This window comes from Leucopleurus acutus (genome assembly GCF_964270905.1).
Source record: "Leucopleurus acutus genome assembly, chromosome: 2".
NCBI lineage: Eukaryota > Metazoa > Chordata > Mammalia > Artiodactyla > Delphinidae > Leucopleurus > Leucopleurus acutus.
In genome coordinates this window covers 6,009,737-6,035,503 of record NC_139143.1, presented here as the reverse complement: position 1 = coordinate 6,035,503, position 25,767 = coordinate 6,009,737, and the positions used below count along the sequence as shown (strand labels likewise).

Below are 25,767 nucleotides of genomic sequence, written 5' to 3'. Positions count from 1 at the left end.
AGATGTTTGCCCACTATTTTCTGAGAGTGGAGCATCAGTGAGAAGCCATGCAGCTGGATCAAGTGGGATGTGGCATAGCCACACTTAGGAGGGACTCAGATTTGTAAGGCATTGCCTAAAAGCTTTGTAGAAAGATATTTCAGGCTGTTTGTATATGTCTGTAATAGAAAGAGGAAATATTTTATTTACTTTCTTCCCCCTACTCATCTCCCAGGGTCAGGGATTTTTATATCCAACCAGCTAAAGTCCGAATGCCCTCTTGGGAATGAGACAGACTGATTGTCCTGTGTCCAGAATAATGAATTGAGTAGGGACATAAAGCCATCATGTTGTTCTCATAAGCAATCTATGGGGCTGAGAAGGGGGTCCATAAAACCACTTGAGGCAAACTCAGTGTCCAAGGTCATGTCTGCTCAGGTGTCCTTGTTTGAGCAATACAATCTTTGCCTCCACCTACTGAGGTTAAAGCAAGCATTTAAAAATTTTCCTTGTATCTTCAGAGATCAGAAAAAGCACACACACGCACACACACACAGTAGATGTTACACATGTTTAACAACACTGCTATGAAAAGGAGGAAGACGTACTGTTTCTTCTCAAAATTTTTTCATTCTCCACTCCCTGATTCATGGGTTTCTAGGAGTACTGCCAAGGCAGAAGGGGTATGGCCATGTGAAACTTACAAGAATTTGAAGACAATCAGATCATTTGACCTTGCTCGTATAATCACAAATAATAAAGGCTTTGAAAAGAACACTGGCATTCTTATCTGGTTTCATTTTCTTGGCACCTTTGAGTGTACGATGTGGGCTACACCAGAAGTAATAGCTCTATGTTCTTGATTGTGCTTTGTCGGAAAATACTTTGACTGAAACATAGTCCCTTTACTTGGACATACATGTGTGTGATGTCAAGATTTAAGTTCATGAACAAGTTATTATATCTGGTTTCATATAGATGTATTTTTAGTATTATAGCCCTAAGTTCGTATCCAGTAGCCTGACAATTTTTAGGCTTTTAGTGTTGGCCCACGAGTCTGTGTAAAGATGAATTTCAGTTAGTGTTGAGATGATGTGCTCTGTGTCTAGAACACTTTTGACGTTCAGCCCACTTTGCAGAGCCTCACTGCTGTGGGCTATTGGGGGTCCATCATTATGTTGGAAGGCTGCATTAGTCCACTAAATGCATCCGCTTTGTGTCTAAAGGTGGATTTGTTAGGGAGGCCAAGGATGCAAGGCCCTGTTCGGCTCTTATTTGGAGGTTCCATTAGAGAGTCATGACTTGTAGTGAGACAATCTCTGAATCTACTGGGCAAGCTATAAACCCTTTCATGCAGAATCCTGGAGGCTGAGGGGTACTGATGGTCTATTGCCAAAGGTTCCAATCAAAAAGCTGTGAGGCCATACACAGATATGTGTAATATCGTGGGTTCTGAAGGAGGTATGGGCTTCAGGACAGCACTTGAGGTATTAATGTTTGGATTCATTTCAAGGCCTCTACCTCAAGAGATTAGGCTTTCTGTCTGTTAGCATGGTGCAGAGGCCGCAGCAAAATTTCCGCTTGTGCTATATGCTATCTGCAACATCCAAAGAAGTCGGTCAGGTGTTGGACCTAACTTCTTTATACCTGCTGGCTGAAGAACCAACAGTTCATCTCTACCAGTTGTATGAGTCACTTAGGGCTGCCATAGCAAGATACATAAACTGGGTAACTTAAACAACATGCATCATTTTCTCACAGTTCTGGAGGCTGGGAGTCCAACATCAAGGTGCCAGGGTTGGCTTCTAGTGACACCCCTCCTCCTGGCTGGCAGTTGGTGGCCTTTCCTCTGTGCATGTGTGGAGGGAAGAGGATCTCTGCTGCCTCTTCCTTTTCTTACGAGGACACCAGTCCTATCGGATTAGGATCCACTCTTATGACCTCACTCAATCTTAATTACTTTCTATAAGACCCTATCTCCAAATACAGTCACATTTTGGGTAAGGGTTTTGAGGTCTGAATTTGGGGAGGTACAATTCAGTCTATAACATAACTATAAATTACAGTCCAGAAAGTTCCCAGGGTGGTAACTTGGTGGTACCGTGGACTTTGGCTTCATTCAAGGTTGATCCATTTTGTCACTTGTGCTAGGATGGCACATGATGTGATGTAAGGAGTTTTCTCAGAATTGTTACATTCAAAAATCATCATTATAAGAAAATCTGAATATACACTGAGTCAGTATTGTTTTACTATTTGTCCAACTTATTAATGATTTGTCATTCACATGACTTAGTTTCTTTCTTCAGAGTCACTGTTATTTCAGTGTGGAAACGATAACCACTATAGGCCTCTACAGTGTGGAGTGGCTCCATTGTCTGGTCAGGGCTGTTAAAATCAGATATAACTTGAGACAGTGTTTCCACTTCCACTAATCCCTCTGTGAAAAGACCAAATACTGTTTCTTCTAGTCTGAGACATTGTCTCAATTGTTCAAGCTAGACAAGCATCCCAGTGACCATTCTCAGTCATGCATTACTGTGACAGAGGTCACCAATAACTATATCCAATCAAGATATTTTTGCATTTAAGCAGCTGGAACATTTGTATCAACAATATAGAGAACCTTTTGGAAATTCCCTGGCAGTCCAGTGGTTAGGAATCTGTGCTTCCATTGCAGGGGGCATGGGTTCAATCCCTGGTTGGGGAACTAAGATCCCTCAAGCTGTGTGGCAGGGCCAAAAGCAAAACAAAACAAAAAAGAACAACAACAAAAAAAACCCAAAACAAACAAAAACCAAAAACAATATAGAGAACTTTTAGTTCCAGCAAGTCTTCACTGCTGTCCTTACAAGAAGAAAATCTGGATAAATTGAAAATCAACAATTTTTCTTGAACCCGAAAAAGAATTGAGTTTGCAGACAAACCACTACCCTGAAATCTGGAAAGAGAGGTAAATCCAGAGAATCACAACCAAGATCTGCTTATCTGGAGCACAAGTCACTTGAACCATGAACTGGTAAGATTTAATTGATAATGTTGACAATTGTTGGAGACTAAGTATGGACTAGAGTAAGATGAGAAGCTCCTGGGGGCTTTAGCCTTGTAGGAGACCCCCACACTTTTGTGGGCTTTACTTCCCGGAACCCCATCAGGTTCTCAAAATGAAGATCTGAGAATTATTCCCCTCCTGAATCTGCAGGGACAGAGGGAGAGTAATCCTTGCAAAATATGCCCAGACCTTCTCCATAACAAAGCCTTTCCCTCCAAGAGGAAAAACTTGACCTGAGCCTTATCCCAGAATCATAGGAAGGACATTCCTCTCACTCCAGCCCCCTCTGTCCTTCCTGTCTTACATTGAGAGGAGGGATTTTTCTAAAGGCTATACAAGAAAAAAAAAAAAAATCACTTGTGAAAGTCACCAGCCAAAGATTAAGGCTCACTATAAGAATGAGACTTAAATGGAAAATTACAGAACATTCACCCCCCACACACACACTTTGCCACCACACCAACAGGGTTCCTGTTGATCACAGATGAAACTGCTATAAGACACATTCTTTCCGTAGATGGGTATGTAGGAAAGCCTGAAGTCCAGAAGGGAGACAAAACCAAGGATGCTAGAGAAATTTGAAATCCCTGGCACCTATAGCTTGATTAAATATGAAACAAAGCTCAGATCCTGATAAGATCATAAATTCTCATGGTAGAGGCCTGTTTACCTCGATTCTTATTACCTGATATAACATGTCTAGAATTCAACAAAAAAACTACTAGCTGCACCAAAAGGCAAAAACAACAAAAATAGTCTGAAAAGACAAAGCAAACATTAGAACCACACTCAGATGTGACACAGATGTTGGTATTATCAGGCAGAATATCTTAAATAACAGTGATTAATATGCTAAGAGCTCTAATGGGATAAAATAGACATGCAAAAACAGAGGGGTAATGTAAACAGAGATAGAAATTCTGAGAAAGAATCAGAAGGAAATGCTAGAAATCAAAAACACTGTAACAGAAATTTAGAAATGCTTTTGGTGGGCTCATCAGTAGACTGAATAAGGCCAAGGAAAGAATTGGTGAGCTTGTAGATTGGTCAATAAAAACTTTCCAAACAAAAATTCAAAGATAAAAAAATGAATAATTTGAAAAAACCACAGAACTACTAAGAACTCTGGGACAAAACAAAAAGGAATAACGTATGTATAATTAGAATACCAGAAGGAGAGGAAACATAGAAGAGAGCAGAAAAAATAATTGAAGAAACACTGGTCAAGAATTTTCAAAAATGAATGACAAACTCCAAACCACAGATAGAGGAAGCTTAGACAATAGCAAGCAGAATAAATACCAAAAACTACTCCTAAGCATACCACATTGAAACTTAAAAAAAAAAAAAGAAAGTAAAGAGAAAATTTTAGAGTCTAGGGGAAAAAAAAACAAAACTGATTTCTCATCAGAAAACACAGAAGAAGAGAGTGGAGTGAAATATTTAAAGTGTTGAAAGAACAATCTACCAACCTAGAATTTTATACCCAGCAAACTTATCCTTCAAAAACGAAGAGGTAAAGACATTGTCAGACAAACAAAAGCTGAGGGATTTTATAATTGATAGACCTGCCCTATGAGAAATGTTAAAAGATTTTCCTTAGGCAGAGGAAAATAATATAGGCCAAAAGCTTGGGTCTATATAAACAAAGAAGAGCATCAGAGAAGAAAGAAATGAAGGTGAGATAAGATCTGTTTTTCTTATTTTTAATTGATCAGCTATGTAGCATGGCCGAAGAACTGCAAGTACAGTCCAGACACAAAATACAAAATAAAAGCCATATAAAATCTGGTCTCTGGCAAGTTCAAGAATGTTTGAAGTCTTCCACCTGCGAGGCAAGTGGGGGACCAGATCATATACCTAATCTTTATTCTTGATCCCATCTCTGTAATTTTTTTGAAGTTCAGTCCAGGTTTTTGTATCGACATGCTGAGGATAAAGTAGACTTTCTTGGGATGGAGTTGGTGAATCAAGAACTTTGTTTTATATATGTTAGGCTTAAGATGTCTATTAACTAGTCATTGATGCTTCAATTCAGGGAGTCTCTTGACATAACTATATTAATAAAGCAAAATTCAAGACACCACTGATAGTGCCATAGATCATAACAGATATTTGGCAAACTTCAGTTATTTGGTTTTTTAATGAAACAATTAAATAAGAATAGATGGAAATTTGATGTTTAATGATGAAACACTGCAAGAATATATATTAATGTCAGGATATGACACTATAGCCACAATTATGACAAGCTTTAGCAAACAAATTAAGGTAAATAATGTGTATAAAATATGGATATGGTGACAAATTCATTAAATCTTGTTGTAGCCAGATTTGGTTCATTGAATAGCTCCATTGATGCATTAAGAAATATAACTCAAAAGAAAGTAGTTTTTCAGAGCTGGAATTCCTTATATGTTAGCAAAGTGAATGTTTCAATATTATACTCCCCTTCTCTCCCAGCCTTCATTATAATAATTCAGAGGAGAGACAATTTAAGACTTTAGCCAAGACAATAAGAAATTTACTGGAGAACAAGGGAGCCAGATAATAAAAATTAGTGAGTTAAAAATTCACAATTTGATTAGGTGAAACACAGGGGATTTTTTAGGGCAGTGAAACTATTATGTATGGTACTGTAGTGATAGATGATGACATGCATTTGTCAAAAGCTCATAAAACTTTATATCACAAGGAGTAAACATTAATATATCCAAATTCAAAAAAATTACAAGGTTGAGGGAGCTCAGAATGAAATGCAGAATGTAAAAATTATTAAGTATATTACAAATGTGTGACTGAACCTCACTGTGGGGGGGTGGCAGGGAAGAAAAGCTGCTGACCTAAGTAACTTTAGAAATTATTGGGCCTGTAAGACTAAAGGCAAAGGAACTGTGTGTAAGCTCTACTCTAGTTGGTAAAATTATTTCTCATGTGGACATGGGTTAATAATTCTGAAAATGCTATGCATGTATACTGGAATTAAATAAAACTAAACAGATGTTAGGTGTGGGAATCAGGCTTCTCACCATTGGAAAGGGAGATTATAGATAAGCAAGAAGGAAGGCTAGAATAAACCTTGTAGAACAGGGTTATAGTCAGAGCCATTAGCCTGAATTCATGTTTGGCTTAATACATAGATGGGTAGATTTAGAAGTTATTATAGGTATATGTGTAAACATAGACTGGGATACACACGTATATTTCCTAGCTCTGCCGGCTGAAAGATCCTAGAAGAAATAACACTCCAGTAAAACAAGCACAGTTAGTATCCAGATCTTTGTTTCTAATACTATTTTCCAATAAAAGGAACCAGGGCTCCTCAGAGAAATCACTGATTCTAGGGCTGGGGCAGAAATCTACAAGATGATCCTGAGTTCAGGATCGTCTTTTAGTACTGGAAAGTAAGGAAGTGCTCAAAAACCAAGATGATGGGGGCATGCCAAAAGTACACTGGCGTCAACCTAAAAGAACTCTCGATGGCCAAAGTTGGAACAATTTGAGAAAATATATAAATATGTAGTCTTGGATTATCACCTAAAGAATAAACTAAACATCCACAAATCCATGCTGATGTATGTAAATGATCGAATAAATAAATAAAGGGGAGTGAAGAACAAATTTTCAGTACGGACGAATTCCAAATAATTTATGTAAAGACTCTCCCATCAAGAGGTGGGGCTTCATTCCCCACCTCTTGAACATGAGCTGTGCTTAGTAACTAGTTTCCAATGAATACAATATAGGAAGGGGGGAAAATAGCTTCGTGTGGAAACCTTACAAACATCACTTCAGCTTAATTGAAGTTAGCATCATCAATGATGTCATGATGATAGCATGTACCTTTGATATGATGTAATGAGAATGACACTTCCCTTCTTTAATCTTCCTCCCCAAACCCATAACCTCAAAACAGTCATGAGAAAAACAGCAGACAAACTCCAACTGTGGGACATTCTTCAAAACAGCTGATCGTTCCCCCTCAAAATTGTCAAGGAAATAACATCTAAAAATCTGTCAGTCCAGATGAGCCTAAAAAGACATGATGACTAAATATAATGTGATATTTATATTTAATATAATTTGGATGGGATTCTGGAAGAGAAAGAGGACATTAGGTAACAACTAAGGAAATCTGAATAAAGCATGGAGTTTAGTTAAATACAATGTATCCGTATTGGTTCATTAGTTGTAACAAAAGTACCATGGTAATGTAAGATGCTAACAATGGGGGAAACAATAGAAGTATACAGGGGTTCTTGGCACTGTCTTTGCAATATTTCTATGAATTTAAAACTATTCTATAAAAAGTTATTAAAAAGTTAACACAGAGAAATAGTAATATGAACATTCCTATATCTATTAAAGAAATATTCTACATCATTAAAACCTGTCCATCAAGAAATAGTGTAATAGAAATTCATGAAAATTAGCCTGGTAAACACTTTTTCATTTTTTTCAAAATTCAGTTGCAGTGTCTTCTCAATTCTGCAGGCTTTCTTAATGTATTATTTATGTCCCTTTTCTATTCAGTTTTATACTTATTGATATATCTACCTATGTCCCAGTTTTACTGTAAGTTCCCAAGCAGGGACTATGATTAATTTTCTCTACATAGCCAGTGTCCAGCAAACATAAGTACGTGTAGTTACCGGTATGTGCTTATTAAATGTATGGAGATTCAGATTATGGAAGAAAAAGAACTAAAGCCAAAGTTACTGGAATAGAGGAAACAAGAAGATAAAACAAGAAGACAGAGCCAAACAAGGTTAGAGAAGATTAAGAACAGAAAAACTCAGTATCACAGAAAACAAGAAGGGGGAGTTTCAAGAGAAAAGGTCAATAGTTTCAAATGCATCAAAGAGAAGATGGGGAATTTTTATTAAGATTGAGTGTTGTGGTTGAACCATGTCACCCAAAATAGTACGATCAAGTCCTAACCCCATACCAGTGAATGTAACCTCATTTGGAAATAGGGACTTTGCAGATGTAATCAAGTTAAGATTAGGTTAAACTAGAGTAAGGTCCCTAATCCAGTGCTTTGTGTTATAAGAGAAAGAAGAGGAAGGTTTATTCACGTAAACACAGAGACAGCACACAGGGAAGACAGCCACATGTTGATGGAAGTAGAGATTGGGGTGATACCACTGCAAACCAGGGAATCACAAGGATTGACGGCAACTACCAGAAGCTAGAAAAAATCACTGAAGGATTCTTCCCCAGTGGCTCTGGTGGTGGTCTGGCTCTGCTGACACCTTGACTTCAGACTTTTGACCTCCAGAATTGTGAGAAAATAAATTTCTATTGTTTTAAACTACCCAGTTTTTGATAATTTATTATAGCAGCCCCAGGAAACCAATACCTTGAAAGGGACTAAATGATTAGAGAGTACTAGGAGTGTTCCAGATAATTGTTTTCGAGGGAAGACAAAAGCCAAAATTATGAATAGCTGGGAAATGTATGACAGGTAAAGAAAATAATTACGTGATCATAAACCACTACTGCAAAAATTTTTAAGTGGTCAATCCAAAAATAATTTATGTTAACTACACATCATAGGCAAGACTCACTTTATTTTCCCCAAGAAATTATTATTTCCATCTTGAAGTACATAACTTATTAGATATTTTTAGGATAACTTTCAATAAAATTACAGTCTACCAAAATGCAGCTTAATATCATTATACAAAATACTGTGTTGAATCTCTATGAGTCCTCATTAGAGACTGGAAAAAGACCGATTCTAAGAGTTTCCTCTGTCCAGAGGAAAAATTGATGATGAAGTTTTTGGAATAATACACACTTGGAGTCAAAAAGGTGGTGAGTCCAATGTTTAAATATTCAACTGTGGGATCAGACAGTTTGGGTTCTAATATAATTAAATAAGTTGCTTAACCCTCTCTGAAATTCAGCCACCCTATGTGTAAAAAGGGAATGATAGAACTATCTCGTAAGGTTTCTGAGGGAGTTAAAGTACGTAATACAGTACCTGACACACAAAAATTAATCATTATTAATTATTAACAGATTAATAGTGTCTGGAAGGTTGAAGCAGTGTTAGTGCAGGGGCAATCAAGTGACTTTGCTCACAGATTTCTAGAAAAGCCTCATAAATGTGCAGCTACGTTGTGTGTTGTACCCTCTGGTGAATGCCTGGAAAAAGGACATTAGGGAAGGGACAACCAGTTTTCTCTGAAGGCTTTTAGAGCTTTCTGCACGTGCTCCGTATGCTTGAATAAGTTGCCAAGGAGACAGCAACTTGTTTTTTCTTCTTCCTCTAAAGGGTTGAAACATTTGGAAGAGCTTGCAATCTAGTTTTAGAAATGCACCTAATAAAATAAATGCAATAATTAGGAATTGAGGCCATATGTGTTTTCGCTTCCTTACAACTAATTAAACAAATCCAGAGTCACTGTTCTTCACTTCTATGCAAATTATTAAATTGGATTATGCTGGCGGTGTCCCCATAGGAAGAAGTAAAGGTACTAGCCTCCTAAGGAGTGGGAAAGGGAACTCTGGAATGTTTAGGGCTTCTCCATGGAAGTGGGGAGATATTCTAAAATAAATCTGAAGGATGATCTTTATCTAAGGCCATGCTTGTATAGTGCAACTTGTACATTGTTTTTCAGGATATCAAGGAGGAAAGATGACAAGGAAATGTGTCAGGATGTTTTAAGCTCTTTCCTAAAGGAGATCATTACACACCTGAGTAGGTAAGGGGAGGAAAAGTTAACCTCAGATCAGGAACAGTGATAGAAAATGACAAGCTGTTCCTGGTTTAAATTAATTAGAGAAAGGATAATGAACTCTTCACAATTTCTTTTCCTATTTTTTGCAACTCTAATTTGTATTTGCAATAGTAGTGGTGCTCTCAAAATGGTTGTATGAAAAAGAAGGCAACATTTTCTATAGGCTGACATTGATATATACTCAAAAGAGGAAGACGTGAGACAACAATTACCAAATTATATACAATTGTGAATGCAGAATATACCTCACTCATCTCCAACTACATGTATTCTCTCCTTGACTTCTTGGTTGAGTCCTCCAAAGCCTGTAATGCCAACTAACTCAGTGGAAATATGATGAAGGGGGAAATTAGAGTAGAAAAAGACAGTAGTTTATTCTCTTGCAATTCAGACATCTTTCCAATTTTTACAAAAATATACGACCTCGAAACAACATCACTAGGGTCCCTCTCAGATCCTTGATGGTGTCTGTTCAAACGATAAGCTCTGAAGTGTAAACTCCACCAGCCTCAAAGGAAATCAAGCTCTTAACTGTTTTCATCAGTTTTTCCCTTTTTCCATCCATTGAGCTTCTGTATAATTGTTGCATGTTGAATTCATCCAGTTATCTGCTTAATTTGTTCTCCTACGTCCTTTTCTCTCCATCCATCCTAACACAACGGCCAAAGCAATGCTACTTAAACTGCATTTCCTACATTCCTTTTCCTTAATTAGATCTATCAATGATTACATATTGCTTATAAAATAATTTACAAATGTTTTATCTGGAATTCAAACCTTTCCTGATTCAAAGCCCCTCTTACTTCTTCCACAGCTTCCTTGTGCAAAACCACTGCTCTGCTGTCGATATTCTCATTAATTCTAGAATACTCTCTACACTTTTCCATACCTCAGAGTCTTTGCTTGGATGTCCTCTTCCCCTAAATTAGAATTTAATAAGTAAATATTCTTGAGACCCTCCCAAATCAAGTCTTTGGAAGAAATTTCTCTTTCCTTCAACTCCTGTGGTACATATTGACCATAATAGTCATTTGTTACTTAGTACGGATATTACTTACTTATAATTTTAAAATAGGAGAATTTTTAAAGTCTCTTAAGTCTTATAAATTTTTCCTAACTTTCTGCCCTACAAATACATAGAACACATTTGTTAAGAATGTGGCAACATGGATATTGAGAATAAATACAAGTGTTTGGGGCTTAAATTTAGTATTAACGGTTAACTATTTGCAGTCTGTTCTTGCTAATGGTAATTTAATATGGTTAAGTCCCCTACATAGGAACCTTCAAGTTGCGAACTTTCAAAGATGCGAACGTGCCCCTGTATGCCAGCTGTTGTACTGCACTACTATACTTTTCAAGGTACTGTACTGTAAGATTAAAAATGTTTTCTTTATTTTTGTGTTTGTTTGTCTTTTATGTATTATTTGTGTGAAAAGTGTTATAAACCTATTACAGTACAGTACAGTACTATATAGCTGATTGTGTTGGGTACCTAGAATAACTTTGTTGGACTTATGAACAAATTGGACTTACAAATGCGCTCTCGAAATGGAACTCGTTAGGGGACTTACTGTACCATATAACAACTTTGTGTTATGAAATAATAACATGTTGGTAATTTTCTTATGTTCTTCTAAATATCTTTGAAATAAATACTTGGTTTTAAAAATATTGATGAAAATAAAAAGGAAACAAAAGCACTCAACTGATGACTTGGCCATCAGTCTTTGAAATCAAATAGAAGAGAAAAAACAGTAAAAATAACACATCTAAAAGATATTGTTGAAATTAATTTGAAGCCATTATTTTCACTTGAACAGTGGAGTGGCATCTTAAATGTTCAACAACTGCAAATAAAGTGAAAATCTGTAAAGTAAAATCACTTCTGAAAATACTTTAAATTCTCCGTAAACATATATGTGTTTGTGTACGTACATTAAAAACCTGTATGGTAATATGTTTACATAATTATAAAATAAACACATAAATGTGAAGGTATTTACTAAAATACATTTGCAAATATTTATAGCATTTTAAATTGTATAAAAGAGTTATTGACAATTTAATTTATATGCATTTAATAGTATGGGAAGCAAATCATTTGAAAGGCAGATCTGTATGGGTTAAAAGTAAGATTCAGGGAATCCGATCGCTGGGTTCCATTGTGGTTGTAGCACAATGTCTTTTGACTTTGAGGAAGTTGCTTAAATGGCCTGCGGCTCAGCTAAATGACCGATTGTGGCATGAAAGTCACTCAACTTCATTCCTTATCAGTAAATGCATATTAAAACCTCAGAGAATTACTGCTCCCTGCTCACCAGAATGTCTAAAACTACAAAGATGGTAAACATCAGTGTGTTGAGGGTGTGGAGCAACTTACACACTTGCTAATGGGAATGTCAATCGATATAGACCTTTTGGAAAAGTGTCTGATGGTCCCTATCACACCTAGAGATATGCATACATTATGTCCTAATATTCCACTCCTAGGTATGTACTCATCAGAAATGAGAACGCATGTTTCCCCAAAACCTCATAATGTGATGTTCACAGCAGAACTATGTGCATTGTCTCCGAACTAGAAGCTACTCAGATGCCCACTGACAGACACACAGATAAATAAAATGTGGCATATTCGAAGAATTGAATATCATACAGCAATAAGGGTTAATAATCTACAGCAACACCCAACAGTGTGCTGGAATAATCTAAACATAGTTTTTAATGGAAGGCTCCAAGCACAAAAGAATAAATGTCTTATTCTCTGATGTATACAAAGTACAAAACCAGGCAAATCTGTCCCCTGTTCACAGAGATCAGGAGAGTGTGTCAGGGGGCAGGGGGGAGGGGGGACTGAAGTGGAGGCTGGGCCTTTCCTCAGAGACTGCTGTTCTTCACCTCTGTGCTCTTAGCACGTGTGTCTTCACTTTCTCCGTATTCAGCAAACCATTTGCTTACATTCTCTTTACGCATATTATATTTCAGTACAAAGTTTAAAAAATTCAGCATTTCAATTTCTTGAATTTTGAATTATTAAACTCATTCATACCTAAGGAGAGTGAGCCTGTTGCTTTATACACACATTTATAACAAGTCCTTAAAAGACTAATTTCATGGACTGCAGGCGAAGCAGTGTCCCCAAATCAACCAGCACTGCTTTCCTGGCAAAGTTTAGTTCTGTTGTCTGGGTCTTGATTGTGAAAGCATTGCCTAACCTCAAGTTCTGTAAATGATTTCCGAAAGAGCTTTTATTTATTTATTTATTTAAATCTTCTGAGGTCTACCGACGGTAGATCTGAATGGGGTCTAAATAATTGGAGGGTTTATGAAATGCAGAGAATATCACCAGTTATGCACATTCCAAGAACCTGAACGTTTCCAGTGAAGAACATGCCTGGGTTTTATAAAAACAAAGCAAGGGCAGGTCAGGACATTAGCTTTCAGTGGGAGTGCAGGCTCAAACTCTGGCACTGCTGGGGCTCCTGGCTGATTGTTTTCTTTTACTTTGCAGAAGTTTCTGATGGGCGGGACATCTAGCAATGGCTTTAATCCCTAAGCTGGGCTTGGACTTCCTTTTGGAGCAAGTAGTTTCCTGCACTTTCCATAGTTTTTAACAGAGGAGAGCCTGACACAGTGTTAAGCACTGTCAACTACTAGATGTGCCCCTGAAGGGTCCCCAACATGAGATTTCCAGCAACAGTTGTGTGGTTTATGTTATGGACTGTTTGTGTCGCAAAAGGTAAGATTAAAAAAGGAAGGCTTTTTTTTTTCTATATTGCAAAACATTTGCTTACATGCTTTTTACGGTGGTAATGAAAATTTGGTCTAGAAAATGTGTTTAATTACTGTGCTGTAGCCTAGTATGTGAGATGCTTTTGACACTGTTCAGTTTAAAAAATATAAGCAGCTTATTTGAATGGCGTATCTAATTATTCATCATAATTTTATTTAATGTAGAAGTTCAGAAAATGTTTTAATAATTATCTTCAAAAAATGTGACATGTCATGATCATTTCCCTTGTGATTATCATAAAATGTAATTTAATTTTTTTGCCTAGAATTTTCACCAAAATGCCTATGTGAATGTATTAAGAAGTAGGTGAACATAGAACAAGAAAATGAATTAGACAATAAAAGCCTTCAAGCTGCAATGATTGGACTTATTTCAGATAGAGATGTGAACTCTTGCTAAAGAAAAATTGATTTATCATTTACAATTGATATTGCCATGGCTTTAAAAGTCTTGGAGACAGCCATCACTTGTATCGTTTGAATGAAAATGTATAAATTTGAAAAAAAATTGAATATGCAACCTTTGTAAAAGTTACTCAATAGAATTTTCTTCCCCTATGGTTGATATAAGATATGCTAGTAGGAAAGCCTTTAGGAGTAGTGAATCTGAGTGCAGGAGTTTTTTGCTGATACCAGTAAGAATTTATGGATAATTAAATTTACTTCTATCACTTTTCCTTGATAGATGAAAAAGTTTCTTCTTGGAGCAAATTTGGTTTCCTAGTTCATGATAGGTAACCAATAATGTGATACATGTTTGACTGACATTTTTTAAAGTTATTCATAAATTCCCAACATTCTTCACTAGGTCAACAAATTTCAATTGAATGCTTATTTCAAGTCAACCTCTAGGCAGTGAGGAATATCAGCAAATAAAACAAAACCCCTGTCCTTGAGGGTCTTTCAATCTAGAAAATAAAGCCAGATGTCTTTTTTAAGTTGTATCCTTTAGTAATTTTTTTCAGGCTTTTCTCAAATGTGTTTAAGAGTTTTTGAAAGATAGTCTTTTTCTCAGTTATACACACTAATATGCTATTGCTTGATTTTTAGCTTGTAAACCTTATATCCAGCCACTTTTTAAACTAGGTGTACAATCATTTCCCCGTCCATAAGAACATTACAACTAATAATAACTAATATTACAACACAATATACCAAAATATGACTATATTGGCAAAGAGTTCTGGAGCAATGTTAATGTTACCAATAGCAAACATCTTTTTCTTTACACAAGTGTTTTTGTCTTTTCTTTAATAGGAATACTCTTAGTGCTTCACAATTTCCATATTGTTTACTGAGGTTTTACGTAGATTGCATTTGTCATGCACGGAAGACCTGTTTGGTTCCTAGCTCAGGTTTAAAGCTAAGAACCCATGCTAAATTTAATGAAACTGTTTCAGTGATGACAAAGTGGAATTTGAAATATTATTAAAATTGGGTGCTACAAAGTGTAAGTGATAAAAAGTAAATAATAGTGATTTTAAAACTCCCTGCGTCCCTAATTGATTCCAGCTGATTCATTTCACTTGTATTTTATATTTCATGAACGTATGTTGGAATGTGACAGCAGTTTCTGCTGGTGAATTGAGCTTTAGCACTACACGCATTACAGTGAGAGTGGCTGTAAATCTGGCCACTTCCCAGATAAAGTACAGCTTTGGTATTTAAAGTAACACTTACATTAGCCTCATGGCTTTCCCAAAAGCACACACAACGCACAACCAATTCCATCAGTCTAGCCCTAACAGAAGTTTTACTCAACAGAGTGGCCTTGATCCTTAAAACTATCCACATCTCCTTCAACATTTGCCTCTGTTTTTGTCTCCCACGTAGAAATGACGATGGAATACAAATTGAGAAACTGAGAAATCCTAAACTGAATACTGAATGCTAAGTTGAGAAAGTGAGAAAAGACGGTTGTGTATACTCTCACGATCTGCTTTACTCAACTAGAAACTGCATTTCAGCCTTTCCTAAGTGGTCTCCATCCTGTTAAGAGTGAACATTCCTCAAAAATACTAATCACTACTAAAGAGGAGTAGTAACCAACAGCAAGAATTTATAAGCTCAACTTTCTATTTTTTTCCCCCTTTTTAGAAAAGGATATTGGAGACCAAGCAGTACCTTTTTAACGCAATGGGTGGTCTGTGTCTTCATCCCTAGCTGTATAGGAACGTCAGCTGCGTGCGGGGTAGTTCACCCCAGGCTACTAAGAGCCGGGTCAGATTTACAGAGTTCAGAGTAACCGTTCCTGAGTTATACCACATCGTTTCTGCCTTCTGGAATATCTTGTGACCAAGCTTTTCAAGAACTTTTAGATTTAAGATCCAAAAAGCGTATACTCTTTGAAATTAGCCACGGCCCCAAAATTCCAGGCTGCTTAAAGTAAATAAATCAAAACACAATTGAAATATGTCCAAGTGCATGCTGGCTATGTTGTTTGGAGAGATGTGTTTCCTAATTCTGGAGGTTTAAAGGGCAAAAATGTTCTTTCAGGACCTGAAATATGTTACATATCAGAGAGCTTCTATTCCAACAGAGAGAGGAGAATTTATTTCTTTTTACTATATTGTTTCAAGTACAAGATGGTTTTGAATTTGAATTAACTAATACAAAAAAATCTATATTATGATCATAAGAATTAATTATAAATTCATAAAAGTTACTCTTTTTTAAGGATAGATGTGAATATTATGTATATTCATCTAATCCAGAAAACTTGTGATAGCGGTTTATAATCCTAAATTCTATGTTTCAGTTCCAGTGTGATACATAAGAATTCCCCGTCTCCAAAAAAATCCCACATTTTCAGAGGTAGTAGTGTGGGTATTTACCTATACGGTGGGATCTAAAGTGGAGCAATGGCCCAATTGTCATCAACATCTTCCCTTCTCCTAAAATGTTTTACCTATTAATAATACCATAAACTCAACCAGTCTGAAACTTATGTGGAGTGACAATACTCTGAGTAAGAGTTGGGACAGTTAAATTTAGTATTATGCACCACAATTATGTGAATTATTATCCACAGTAAGTTTTCTGTCTGATAAATTTTCTGCAACAATTTTAATGGGCAGAGGTAGAAATGAATGAGGATGAGGTAAGAACAGGACCCAGCAATCCTGGAAGATGAGGTTTTCTCAGGAAGGAAGATCTGATAGGGGAAGCAGTCTCGTGGATACTTTGACCAGGGGTAGAGGAAACACCCCCAGGAATGTCACGAGAGCGAGAGCCTTGCTGACTTTAAGTTTAGGCACAGCCTGGGGATGCACTTGCTACTCTTCTGCCTGCACGTAATTTCAAATTAGAACTAAATTATTTAAGTATTACTAACAGTATTCTTAGCTAGAAGTAAGTTTTCAAATATACATGGAAGCACAGTTTAGGGAGCATTCTTTATTTGGGGCCTTTGGGTGCTAGGGCTGGAGCCTCGGTCCGAGTTGGCCCACTTGTTTATCCCCTCCATCCCTGACGGTTTCACAGCCTTGGGCATGTTTCCTTCTTCCCAGCTCTGTTTCCTTCTCCTCAACCCAAACACCATCCCCACCTGCCTGCCTGTGAGAGTCTGCCAACCAGCCTACCCCGTGCTCACTTAACGAATGTGCACTTTGCCCACTTCTTAACAGCTTTAACCAGTCTCAGAACACAGTGTACAAAACGGACGCGATGCCCCTGAAAAACTAAAGTGTTATGTTCTAGCTTAAGGTTATAAGGAAACACTATAAAAAATGGTTCAGAGAGAGTAAAGTAATGGGACAGAGAAAAAAATCACAAAACTAATAAAAAGAAAGGGAAAGAAAAAGAAGTGACAGAGCACTTTTCTTTGTTTTGACATTTTGACCGAGAGAGCCAAGTTTCTCCTAACCCTTGTTAAACAGAACTGTAATAGATAGAAAGGTGATTATAGAAATGCTCCTTCAAAGGTTCCCCGAAGTTTTTTGAGCTAAATTAAAATGATTCCTGACTTCAAAAAGTATAACATACATTCAAACATAGGACACATAGGATGTAGAATGGAATTTTACAGATGTTAGATTTCTTGGGTTCATGCAACAGAGGTTTAAGTGCACTAAACATTTGTTCCCTTATCTTATCTTTTGTGTTTGTTGCCGTCTACAATGCCTTTTCCCCAGGTTATCCATAATCTACAGATAAAATTGAAAGTCTTCGGGATAGCTTCACATTCACTCATCCATTCATTCATCTATTTATTTGCTCATTCAATGATGATCTTTTTTCTTTTGAGTGACTGCTAAGTAAGTACCAGGCACCGTGACAAGCACTTTCCGACAGGAGGTCACTTAGGAGGCAAAACAGAAGGGACAATTATTGTATTTTATCATATAAAGTATTTTGATGGAGATAACTGAAAACACTGTAGGGAAGGCAAGATGCTCAAATTGGAATGAAAGGATGGAGTAGGGTGGTGCTAAGAAGTTGGTTTGTAAGAGGTGCAATAAAGAGAGAGAAATATATCAGGGTTGTGATGACATCATGGGTAGGTTTTGACGGATTGTGGTGACGGTCCTTATTCTTGGGGAAGTTACATTCTGATGTGAGGATAGATACATAAACATAACTATGAACCATGAATTATGTTGTGAAGGAAGTAAAGTAGGGGCTGAGGGGAAATAACAGAGATGGGGTAGTGGGGTGTCTTGCCTACCTTGCCTAGAGGTAAGTGGACCACTTGGAGGAAGTGGCTGAAAGCTCCGTGAGCTGTTTGTATATTTGGAGATTAATCCTTTGTCCATTGCTTCATTATACAGCAGAAGCTAACACAACATTGTAAAGCAATTTTACTCCAATAAAAAAATAAAGAAAAATACACCAAAATAAATAAATAAATAAAGTTTGTGGAAAAAGCACCAGAGTTTTAAAATATCATTTGAAGTAAAAAATGTAATGAATATGAGAGCTCTTTATATGTAGTAAATATGTATACACAGAGTAAATATTGTGAGAATCTGGTAGAAAGACGGTATGAAAGAGGTGTATCCTTGTCTTTTATGTCTGGATGTTAAAAGCAAGTAACACACATGATTACTCTTTGGGTAAATGCATTGCTTTAATAAAAATCATTTAAATTGAATAAGTTAATTGATAAGAAAATTTTATTACTTTTTTCCTTGCATGAGCTTAATAAAAGGATAGGAATTAAGTTTATCAAAATGTTAATATATTAGTGAAAAGTGGTTCAACTCCACTCACAATGTTGGCATCTACATTTGAAATTTAACTAATTAATTTTTCCAGTACCCTAAACGCCGTGAAATGGATCTGAATTTAGAAAGTGGAAAACACACATATTATCCTGTAGTTAAACACAAAATTTCCATGTAAAAACATGATCCTTAAGTTGAAAAAACAAACCCAAAACTCGGGCTTTTTTGGGGAAAGACAGTTGCTGGTAGGAAGAGGCGCAGGCGGTTTGTGTTGTTTTATGGTAGGGTGTTAGCACCATCTAGTGGAGTAAAAGTATGTTTACTTAAATTTTAGAAATCAAAACTAATGTGGAATCATCGATTACAAAGTTTCCTAACAAATGTGCTAAACATTTGTAAAAAAGTCAGAGAACAATTAGTGCATATGAAAGCCCACACAAGTGTTATTTATTACACAAAAATGAAGTTTCATATGGAGTTTCTGTTCTACGAAATGTAGAATGTGTTTGTAATGGGATCCAGCTCCGTTGATTATTTTTTCCCCTTGCCTTTACAAAAAGAAATTCTAGAATAGAATGTTAAACCATTCTTATAAAACCAAGTAAGAAAAGGAGTTTAACAATGAAAATTATATCAATAAATATATATATGGTGAGAAGTATCTGAATTTGCCAATTTAAAAGTAATATGTTAAAAGTCAACTAATGAAATCACCCTAATATCAAGGGTAGTTGTATCTAAACTAACCAGCAAGAAGTATTAAAAAGATTAGCAATTATAATCAGTAGGCATGAGCTTCATTACTAATTTTATGTATTCCCTTCTTTATATGTCATTTTGTTAAGGAATTACTTTTTTGGAAAAAAAGAATCATACTGTACATGCAGATTCTATTACTTTAGTATCTTTATTGTGAAGTATATGAGTGAATAAAATATGAATGTACTGTATTTTAAAATAGTTATAATTACCCATGTCAAGAAGTAGAGCATTCCCAGCATCCCCCAAATACCCTTGCGTTTCTTCTAGATTAATACCCCTTCCTTTATTCTAGAAGAAAACATTACCTTAATATTTATGGTAATTATATTTTTGCTCTTCTTTAATACTTTTTAACCGTCTGTATACACGTACCTATTATATATGTCTGTTCATAACTACAATTTTCTGAAAAAAGTAAGGATTCAATTTTATTCCATTTCACCTCCACTGGTTTCTAATTGCTAACCTGCCAGAGTGGGTTTCAATTTGAGATTGTCAATCACATTTACACAATACACTTGACCTCTCCAGTTCCAAGGTTACTGAGCTTCAAGAGATAATACAGAATAGGAGTATAGCAGCCGGTACAAGAGCTTGATGAAGATTTTGGAAACCCGGACACATTATCTCTTTGAATTTGTAGTTAATAACTAACCTCCTTACTAGAGTGAAAACACTTTGAGAGCAGATATTTTCTCTCTTTATCCATTTTTTTTTTCCTTCAGAGCTTATATTAGTGCCCAATATTTCCTGAATTTAAGAAAGAATAGTATTAGAGAATGTGGTGCAGCAGTTAAGAATAATATAGTAAAGTATAATTATTTATCTGGAAAGTTATTCTTACAAATCTATGTAGATTTAATTTCTGTACAGTAAAATATATATCTTATATATATTAAGACTTACATTTGCAGATAAATGAAGGCTAACAGTGATATTATGATTAATAATAAGAAATATACATTTTGGCCTTAATCCATGGTTCCTGGCACACAGCTCCAAAACTCTTATAATTTCCTAATGAATACAGAGCAAAGGAAGTATCTTTTGTTGATAATTTTTGGTCTTTTGTTCTCAGTCCTGAAATAGCTGCAGAGGATCAGAGGTGAAAGTAGTGTCTTTTGTTATTCACAACAAACCTCTTTCAACCACACCTAAGTTTATGTTAATGAGGTGATTTTTGGAAAGGCCCTAGAGAACCAAATGATGGGGGCTGGTTGCCAGGAGGAACCAACCACTTGATTAGAAGGTTGGAACTTTTAGCCCCACCCTCCCCACCCTTCCCCAGTCCCCAGTCTCAGGGGTTCTGGGAAGGGAGGCAGAGCTGGAGGTTTAGTCAGTCACCAAGGGCCAGTGATTTGATCAATCGTGGCTATGTAATGAAGCCTCCATAAAAATCTCTAAAGAATGGCATTTGGAAGCTTCCAGGTTGGTGAACACCGGGAGGTGCTGGGAGAGTGACACACCTGGCCCTCCACACCCCTTCCTCCAAGTCTTGCCCTAGGCATCTCTTCTCTCTGGCTGTTCCTGAGTTGTATCCTTTCATAACAAACTAGTAAACTAGTAAATTAAAAAAAAGAAAAGACTTACATTTGGATGGACCTGTATAGTTTCTTTTTAATAAAAAATAACCTAAACCTACTGCATTTTTAATAGTTATTTAAACACCTATTGTGTTTTAATTTTTTTGTAGATTGTCAAGAACCCCCTCCAAGAAGAGAAACAGAAATTCTGTCAGGTTCTTGGACTGAACAAACATATCCAGAGGGCACTCAGGCTACGTATAAATGCCGCCCTGGATACAGAACTCTTGGGAGTATTGTAATGGTATGCAAGGATGGAAAGTGGCAATCTCTTCATCCTTCGAGGATATGTCAGAGTAAGTCGTTCCTACATTTGTGAAATCTGTGAAAACTTTTAGTTGTGAAAATACTGGGTGCTACTATGGAAACGCTGGCTGAATTCTATCACTATTGTCATTTAAATACAAAATGATACATCCTCATTATTTTCTTTTTAACTTTTCATTTTATATTGGAGTATAGTTTATTCACAATGTTGTGTTAGTTTCAGGTGTACAGCAAAGTGATTCATTTATACATACACAAGTATCTATTCTTTTTCAAATTCTTGTCATTATTCTTAACAAGGTGTTGTCATCTTCCAAAAGGTACAGATAACTTTGCCATTTTTCACTTTTCCATATTTTCTGTCCTCTAATACAATATCAAATATCCCTGTCCTCGAACTCATGTAAATTGTTACTCCCCGTGCTGCATACTAACATTACATCCTTTTTTTTTAATTTTAGAAAAGCCCTGCGGACACCCTGGAGACACTCCATTTGGTTCTTTCCATCTTGCAGTAGGAACTCGGTTTGAATACGGTGCAAAGATTGTTTATACCTGTGATGAGGGGTATGTAGCCAAAAGAAAAAGAGGCTTCTAATTCAGATAATTCATAATGGAAATAGTAAATAGAAACTGTACTAATTTATGTGTTTAAGGTTACTATATTTTTCTATGAACATATTTATAAGTAACATACAAGCAACCTGAAAATTTAAACTATCATGGAAATGATTATATATTGATACAATTATCATCTCCTCAACACTGAAAAATTAAAATGAATTATGATTACTCTGGGAGAGTGTAGTTATAGGAGAGTGGGAAAAGAGCATGCATATAAATAAAAATTCACTGCAGTGAGTCCTCACTACATTCTATTATGTGCAGAGTATTATAGGAGTTTGATATGTCAGGGAGATCAAGAAATTACACATGGAATCATTATTCTCTTTCCATTTATTTCTTGAATTGAGGCAGTAAAATAAAATATTCTAAAGCTTAGGCTTTGGAGTAAGCCTATATTCCAAAACTCTACCACTTAATAACTATATGTATATTTTAAAAATATCTCTTTACTCCCATGTCCTCACTTATAAAAGCAGAAACATATCAAGTGCATCACAGGATTGGTGGGAGAAATAAATACGACACACGCTTGTGGCCCTTAGAAGAGTTCCTGGGATATTGTAAACACCCAATAAGTATTAGTTCTTATAACTTAGTCTCTCCTTGGTCACTACCAGAGGGAGATTTTTCAAAGAGTTTTTGCCCCAATCTCTGAAATATCCCTTTCCAATCCAGGCTAATCTTGTCCCTTTAAGTTCCACCCTTGACCTAGCAAAAGGGGTCAAAACTCATAAACTTCTCCTACTAGATTCCCTGAATCTCAGTAATAAATAATATTTATAAAATCTCAGTAATAAATATATTTATAATTATAATATCTATAATAAAGAGGTTAGTGACATACATGCTTTGACTCTGGCTCTGTTTAACTCATCTTTGCCACGTCCGTCTTGTATTAACTATGGATAAACTGTCACAGACCCTGTAAGAGCAACTCTTTCCACCACCCAGCTTGGGCTTTCAACAGGACTAGATAATTGTCAGTGAAATAAAAGGCCTTGGACTGTTGTAAGGTCAGCATCAGAGGGGATATAAGTCTTCTGACCCAATAGTGGAATCTGAACATAGAGTGGGTTTACTGTACCCACGGTTTCTGCCAGCCAACCCACCCTGTGTGTCCCCTGTCCCATCCCCCTTTTGTCTGCTGTGTACCCATTTAGCTGAATACTAGCCACTTACCAGAATACTCAATATGGAAGACCAGTTTGATCCTCCTACAGGGAGGGAGTCTTATAAGAGGCCCTCTGCACAGTGTTTCTTGTATTTTGCCAGCTTGGGGTTGCAGAAACACAAGCCCTTACTTTTCTCCAAACCAACATTTGGACAATCTCTCTATCTTTCTCTCTCCCTCGAGGTACATGGGCCCTAGCATTACTGACCTTTTCGAGTCGTCTTAACAAGGGTCCTTCTGCCCGGTGTTCTTTCAGCCAATAGAATGAGACTGAGTTGGGTTCAGAAGCAAAGGAAAGCTTCATTTTTAAAAAAAATTATTTTTTATTGGAGTATAGTTGATTTACAATGTTGTGTTAGTTTCTGCGGTACAGCAAAGTGAATCAGTTATACATATACATATATCCCCTCTTTTAGATTCTATTCACATATAGGTCAGATTGTCATACTGAGTGAAGTAAGTCAGGCAGAGAAGGAAAAACATCATATGATATTGTTTTTATATGGAATCTTAAAAAAGGGTATCAATGAGCCTATTTACAAAACAGAAATAGAGTCACAGATGTAGAAAACAATCTTATGGTTACTGGGGGGGGAAAGGGGAGTGGGGAGGGATAAATTGGGAGATTGGGATTGACATATGCACACTACTATATATAAAATAGATAATTAATAAGGACCTACTGTATAGCACAGGAATGCTTCATTCTCCCAACAGGTTGCAAGTGAGCAGGGCTGCTTTATAGGGTCTTGTCAGCTGGGAGGGGGCAGGGCAGCCGCTCTGCTCAGGATCCAGACCGCAGTGCTGGGTGCAGCATCTCTGCACACGGCCTGATGCCGCCATATTGGATGGAGTGTCGTGTGCAGGGTCTGCACATGGCCCTAAGCTGAAGTTTAGGGGCAGCCATTTTGAAGGAGGAACTCTAGTTTGAAGAGCCAGGTGCAATTCCTCTGCAGGTGCGACCCTGTGAGCCAGTGAAACTAGACTAAGCACAGCGGGGCTGGGGGAGGGGGAAAGGTTAGATTTATTCCCCAGATTCTAGTTTTATTCCCCAGGAATTGTGAATGGGCTTTGCTGGTGACGCTAGGCGGTTTTGTGTAGAATTTTGCAGAACTCCTGAGAGAGATTTGGGCGAGTGGATGAGTCCCTGGTGTAGATGGAAAATATTCACGAGGAAATCATCTTTCTCCGTTATAAGGTAGAGCCAAGAGAGGAACCAGAGAAGAACCTTTAATAACCAATTATTTTGTTCCTTCGTGTGACAGAGGCACAGAGTAAAAGTTTGACTTCAAGTTCTGTGACTCCCATTTACTCTGTTGAAATGTTTTCTTCCTGTAGAGAATTAGGAACAAATCAATCCCAATCCAAGAAAGACACAGTGTTTTTTGAAGGAGAAAATTTCTTTTACTTGTGTAATTTGCAGAACAACTCTTATTTGCAGACAAAGGAATCATTTGTCCACGTAGAATTCTTTAGAAGTTCATGAAAGACCATTTTTCAAAATTCTCTTTTGTGGTTATCAAAATGCCTTCCATTATTTATTTTTTGAGAAAAAGGTTTTGTTTGTTTTGTTTTTTGCCTCCAACCGTCCAATGTAATAAATATTGAGAAGGATGTTTTGCCTTCATCTGAAGCATCTGGGGATGACTGGACACTGTACACCTGCCCAAGGACCTTGCGTTAAAGTACAGCATCTTTGGTTTTAAGATCAGACTTGATGAGTTACTGTAATTCGACATTGAATGACTTCTGTAAGCCAACTTGACTCAGTGACTGCACTCTGGAAAGCATCTCGGATCTCGGGGATGGAGATAGGGAGATGGAGACCAGTGCTGAAAATAAGCCACACTAAGACATTTTTGTTAGCACTATCCTTGATCATGTAAAAAGCCCAAAGCATCCAGAAAATATCACAATCATGGAGGGTAGGAGTATGGATAGAAATATGGAAAAAGAGTGGACGGGGGTGACATACAGTGACCTGCTGTTTACTATCATGTTTTTATCTTCTGTTTTTGGTGATTGTTCGTGGAGCTTATTACATTGTTAAATGTACCTCATTAGTGAAAAAATAAATTAATGAAGGAATAAAAGTGCATTGTGCATGAAACAGTAATGAGTTTGTGTCATGAACCAAGGGTTATGATTATTCCAAGTCCATACACCTGAGGGTTTGAGGGCCTTTCTTAAGAAAGGAAGGAGGGAAGTATATGCTGTTAATTTTCCATGAAATGGTATCAAACTTAAAACTGGGCATAAACACGCATTAGCTCACAACTCCGTTATTGTTGGTTTTCAGGTATCAGATGCTGGGCGAGGTGAATTTCCGTGAATGTGAATCAAATGGATGGACCAATGATATTCCCATATGTGAAGGTAGATGTAAAACTGATTTACAAGTATATTAAAACATATACTTAAAATATTAGGATTTTTTGAAATGTCTTACATCAAATATTCATAAAGTCTATAATTAAATATTTCTTACTCAAATTATTTTTGTGGATTCTACTGTAGTACAGAGTGGATATCTAGTCCTTTTATTGCTACAGTATTATGTGTTTCAATAACCAAATATAAATACAGGCTCATCTGATCTAATGGTTAATGTATTACA

At 36.6% G+C, this 25,767-nt stretch overlaps 2 protein-coding genes and 1 long non-coding RNA gene across 5 annotated transcripts in view; 2 read left to right on the top strand and 1 right to left on the bottom strand.

Annotated features, from left to right (window-relative positions):
• Nucleotides 1-11,501, top strand: part of LOC309973135 — a 30,752-nt gene extending 19,251 nt beyond the window's left edge. Inside the window, exon 3 of the long non-coding RNA XR_014326814.1 lies at nt 11,049-11,501. This is a non-coding gene — a long non-coding RNA (uncharacterized lncRNA). The remainder of the gene's footprint in view (nt 1-11,048) is intronic.
• The window catches only part of KCNT2 (potassium sodium-activated channel subfamily T member 2), a 425,289-nt gene extending 404,103 nt beyond the window's left edge, over nt 1-21,186 (bottom strand). For both annotated transcript variants that reach the window (XM_082857000.1, XM_082857001.1), the window contains exon 1: nt 15,700-21,186. The gene's annotated coding sequence lies outside the window, so the exon portion shown is untranslated. The remainder of the gene's footprint in view (nt 1-15,699) is intronic.
• The window catches only part of LOC309973051 (complement factor H-like), a 93,184-nt gene continuing 80,507 nt past the window's right edge, over nt 13,091-25,767 (top strand). Inside the window, exons 1-5 of one of the 2 annotated variants that reach the window (XM_082856971.1) lie at nt 13,091-13,207; nt 13,295-13,522; nt 21,196-21,381; nt 21,814-21,919; nt 25,450-25,526. In XM_082856971.1, the coding sequence (XP_082713097.1) occupies nt 13,465-13,522; nt 21,196-21,381; nt 21,814-21,919; nt 25,450-25,526 (427 nt within the window). In that variant the 5' untranslated portion in view covers nt 13,091-13,207; nt 13,295-13,464. Of the gene's footprint in view, nt 13,208-13,250; nt 13,523-21,195; nt 21,382-21,813; nt 21,920-25,449; nt 25,527-25,767 lie in introns of those variants that run through there. The other variant, XM_082856972.1, reaches the window with a different exon arrangement.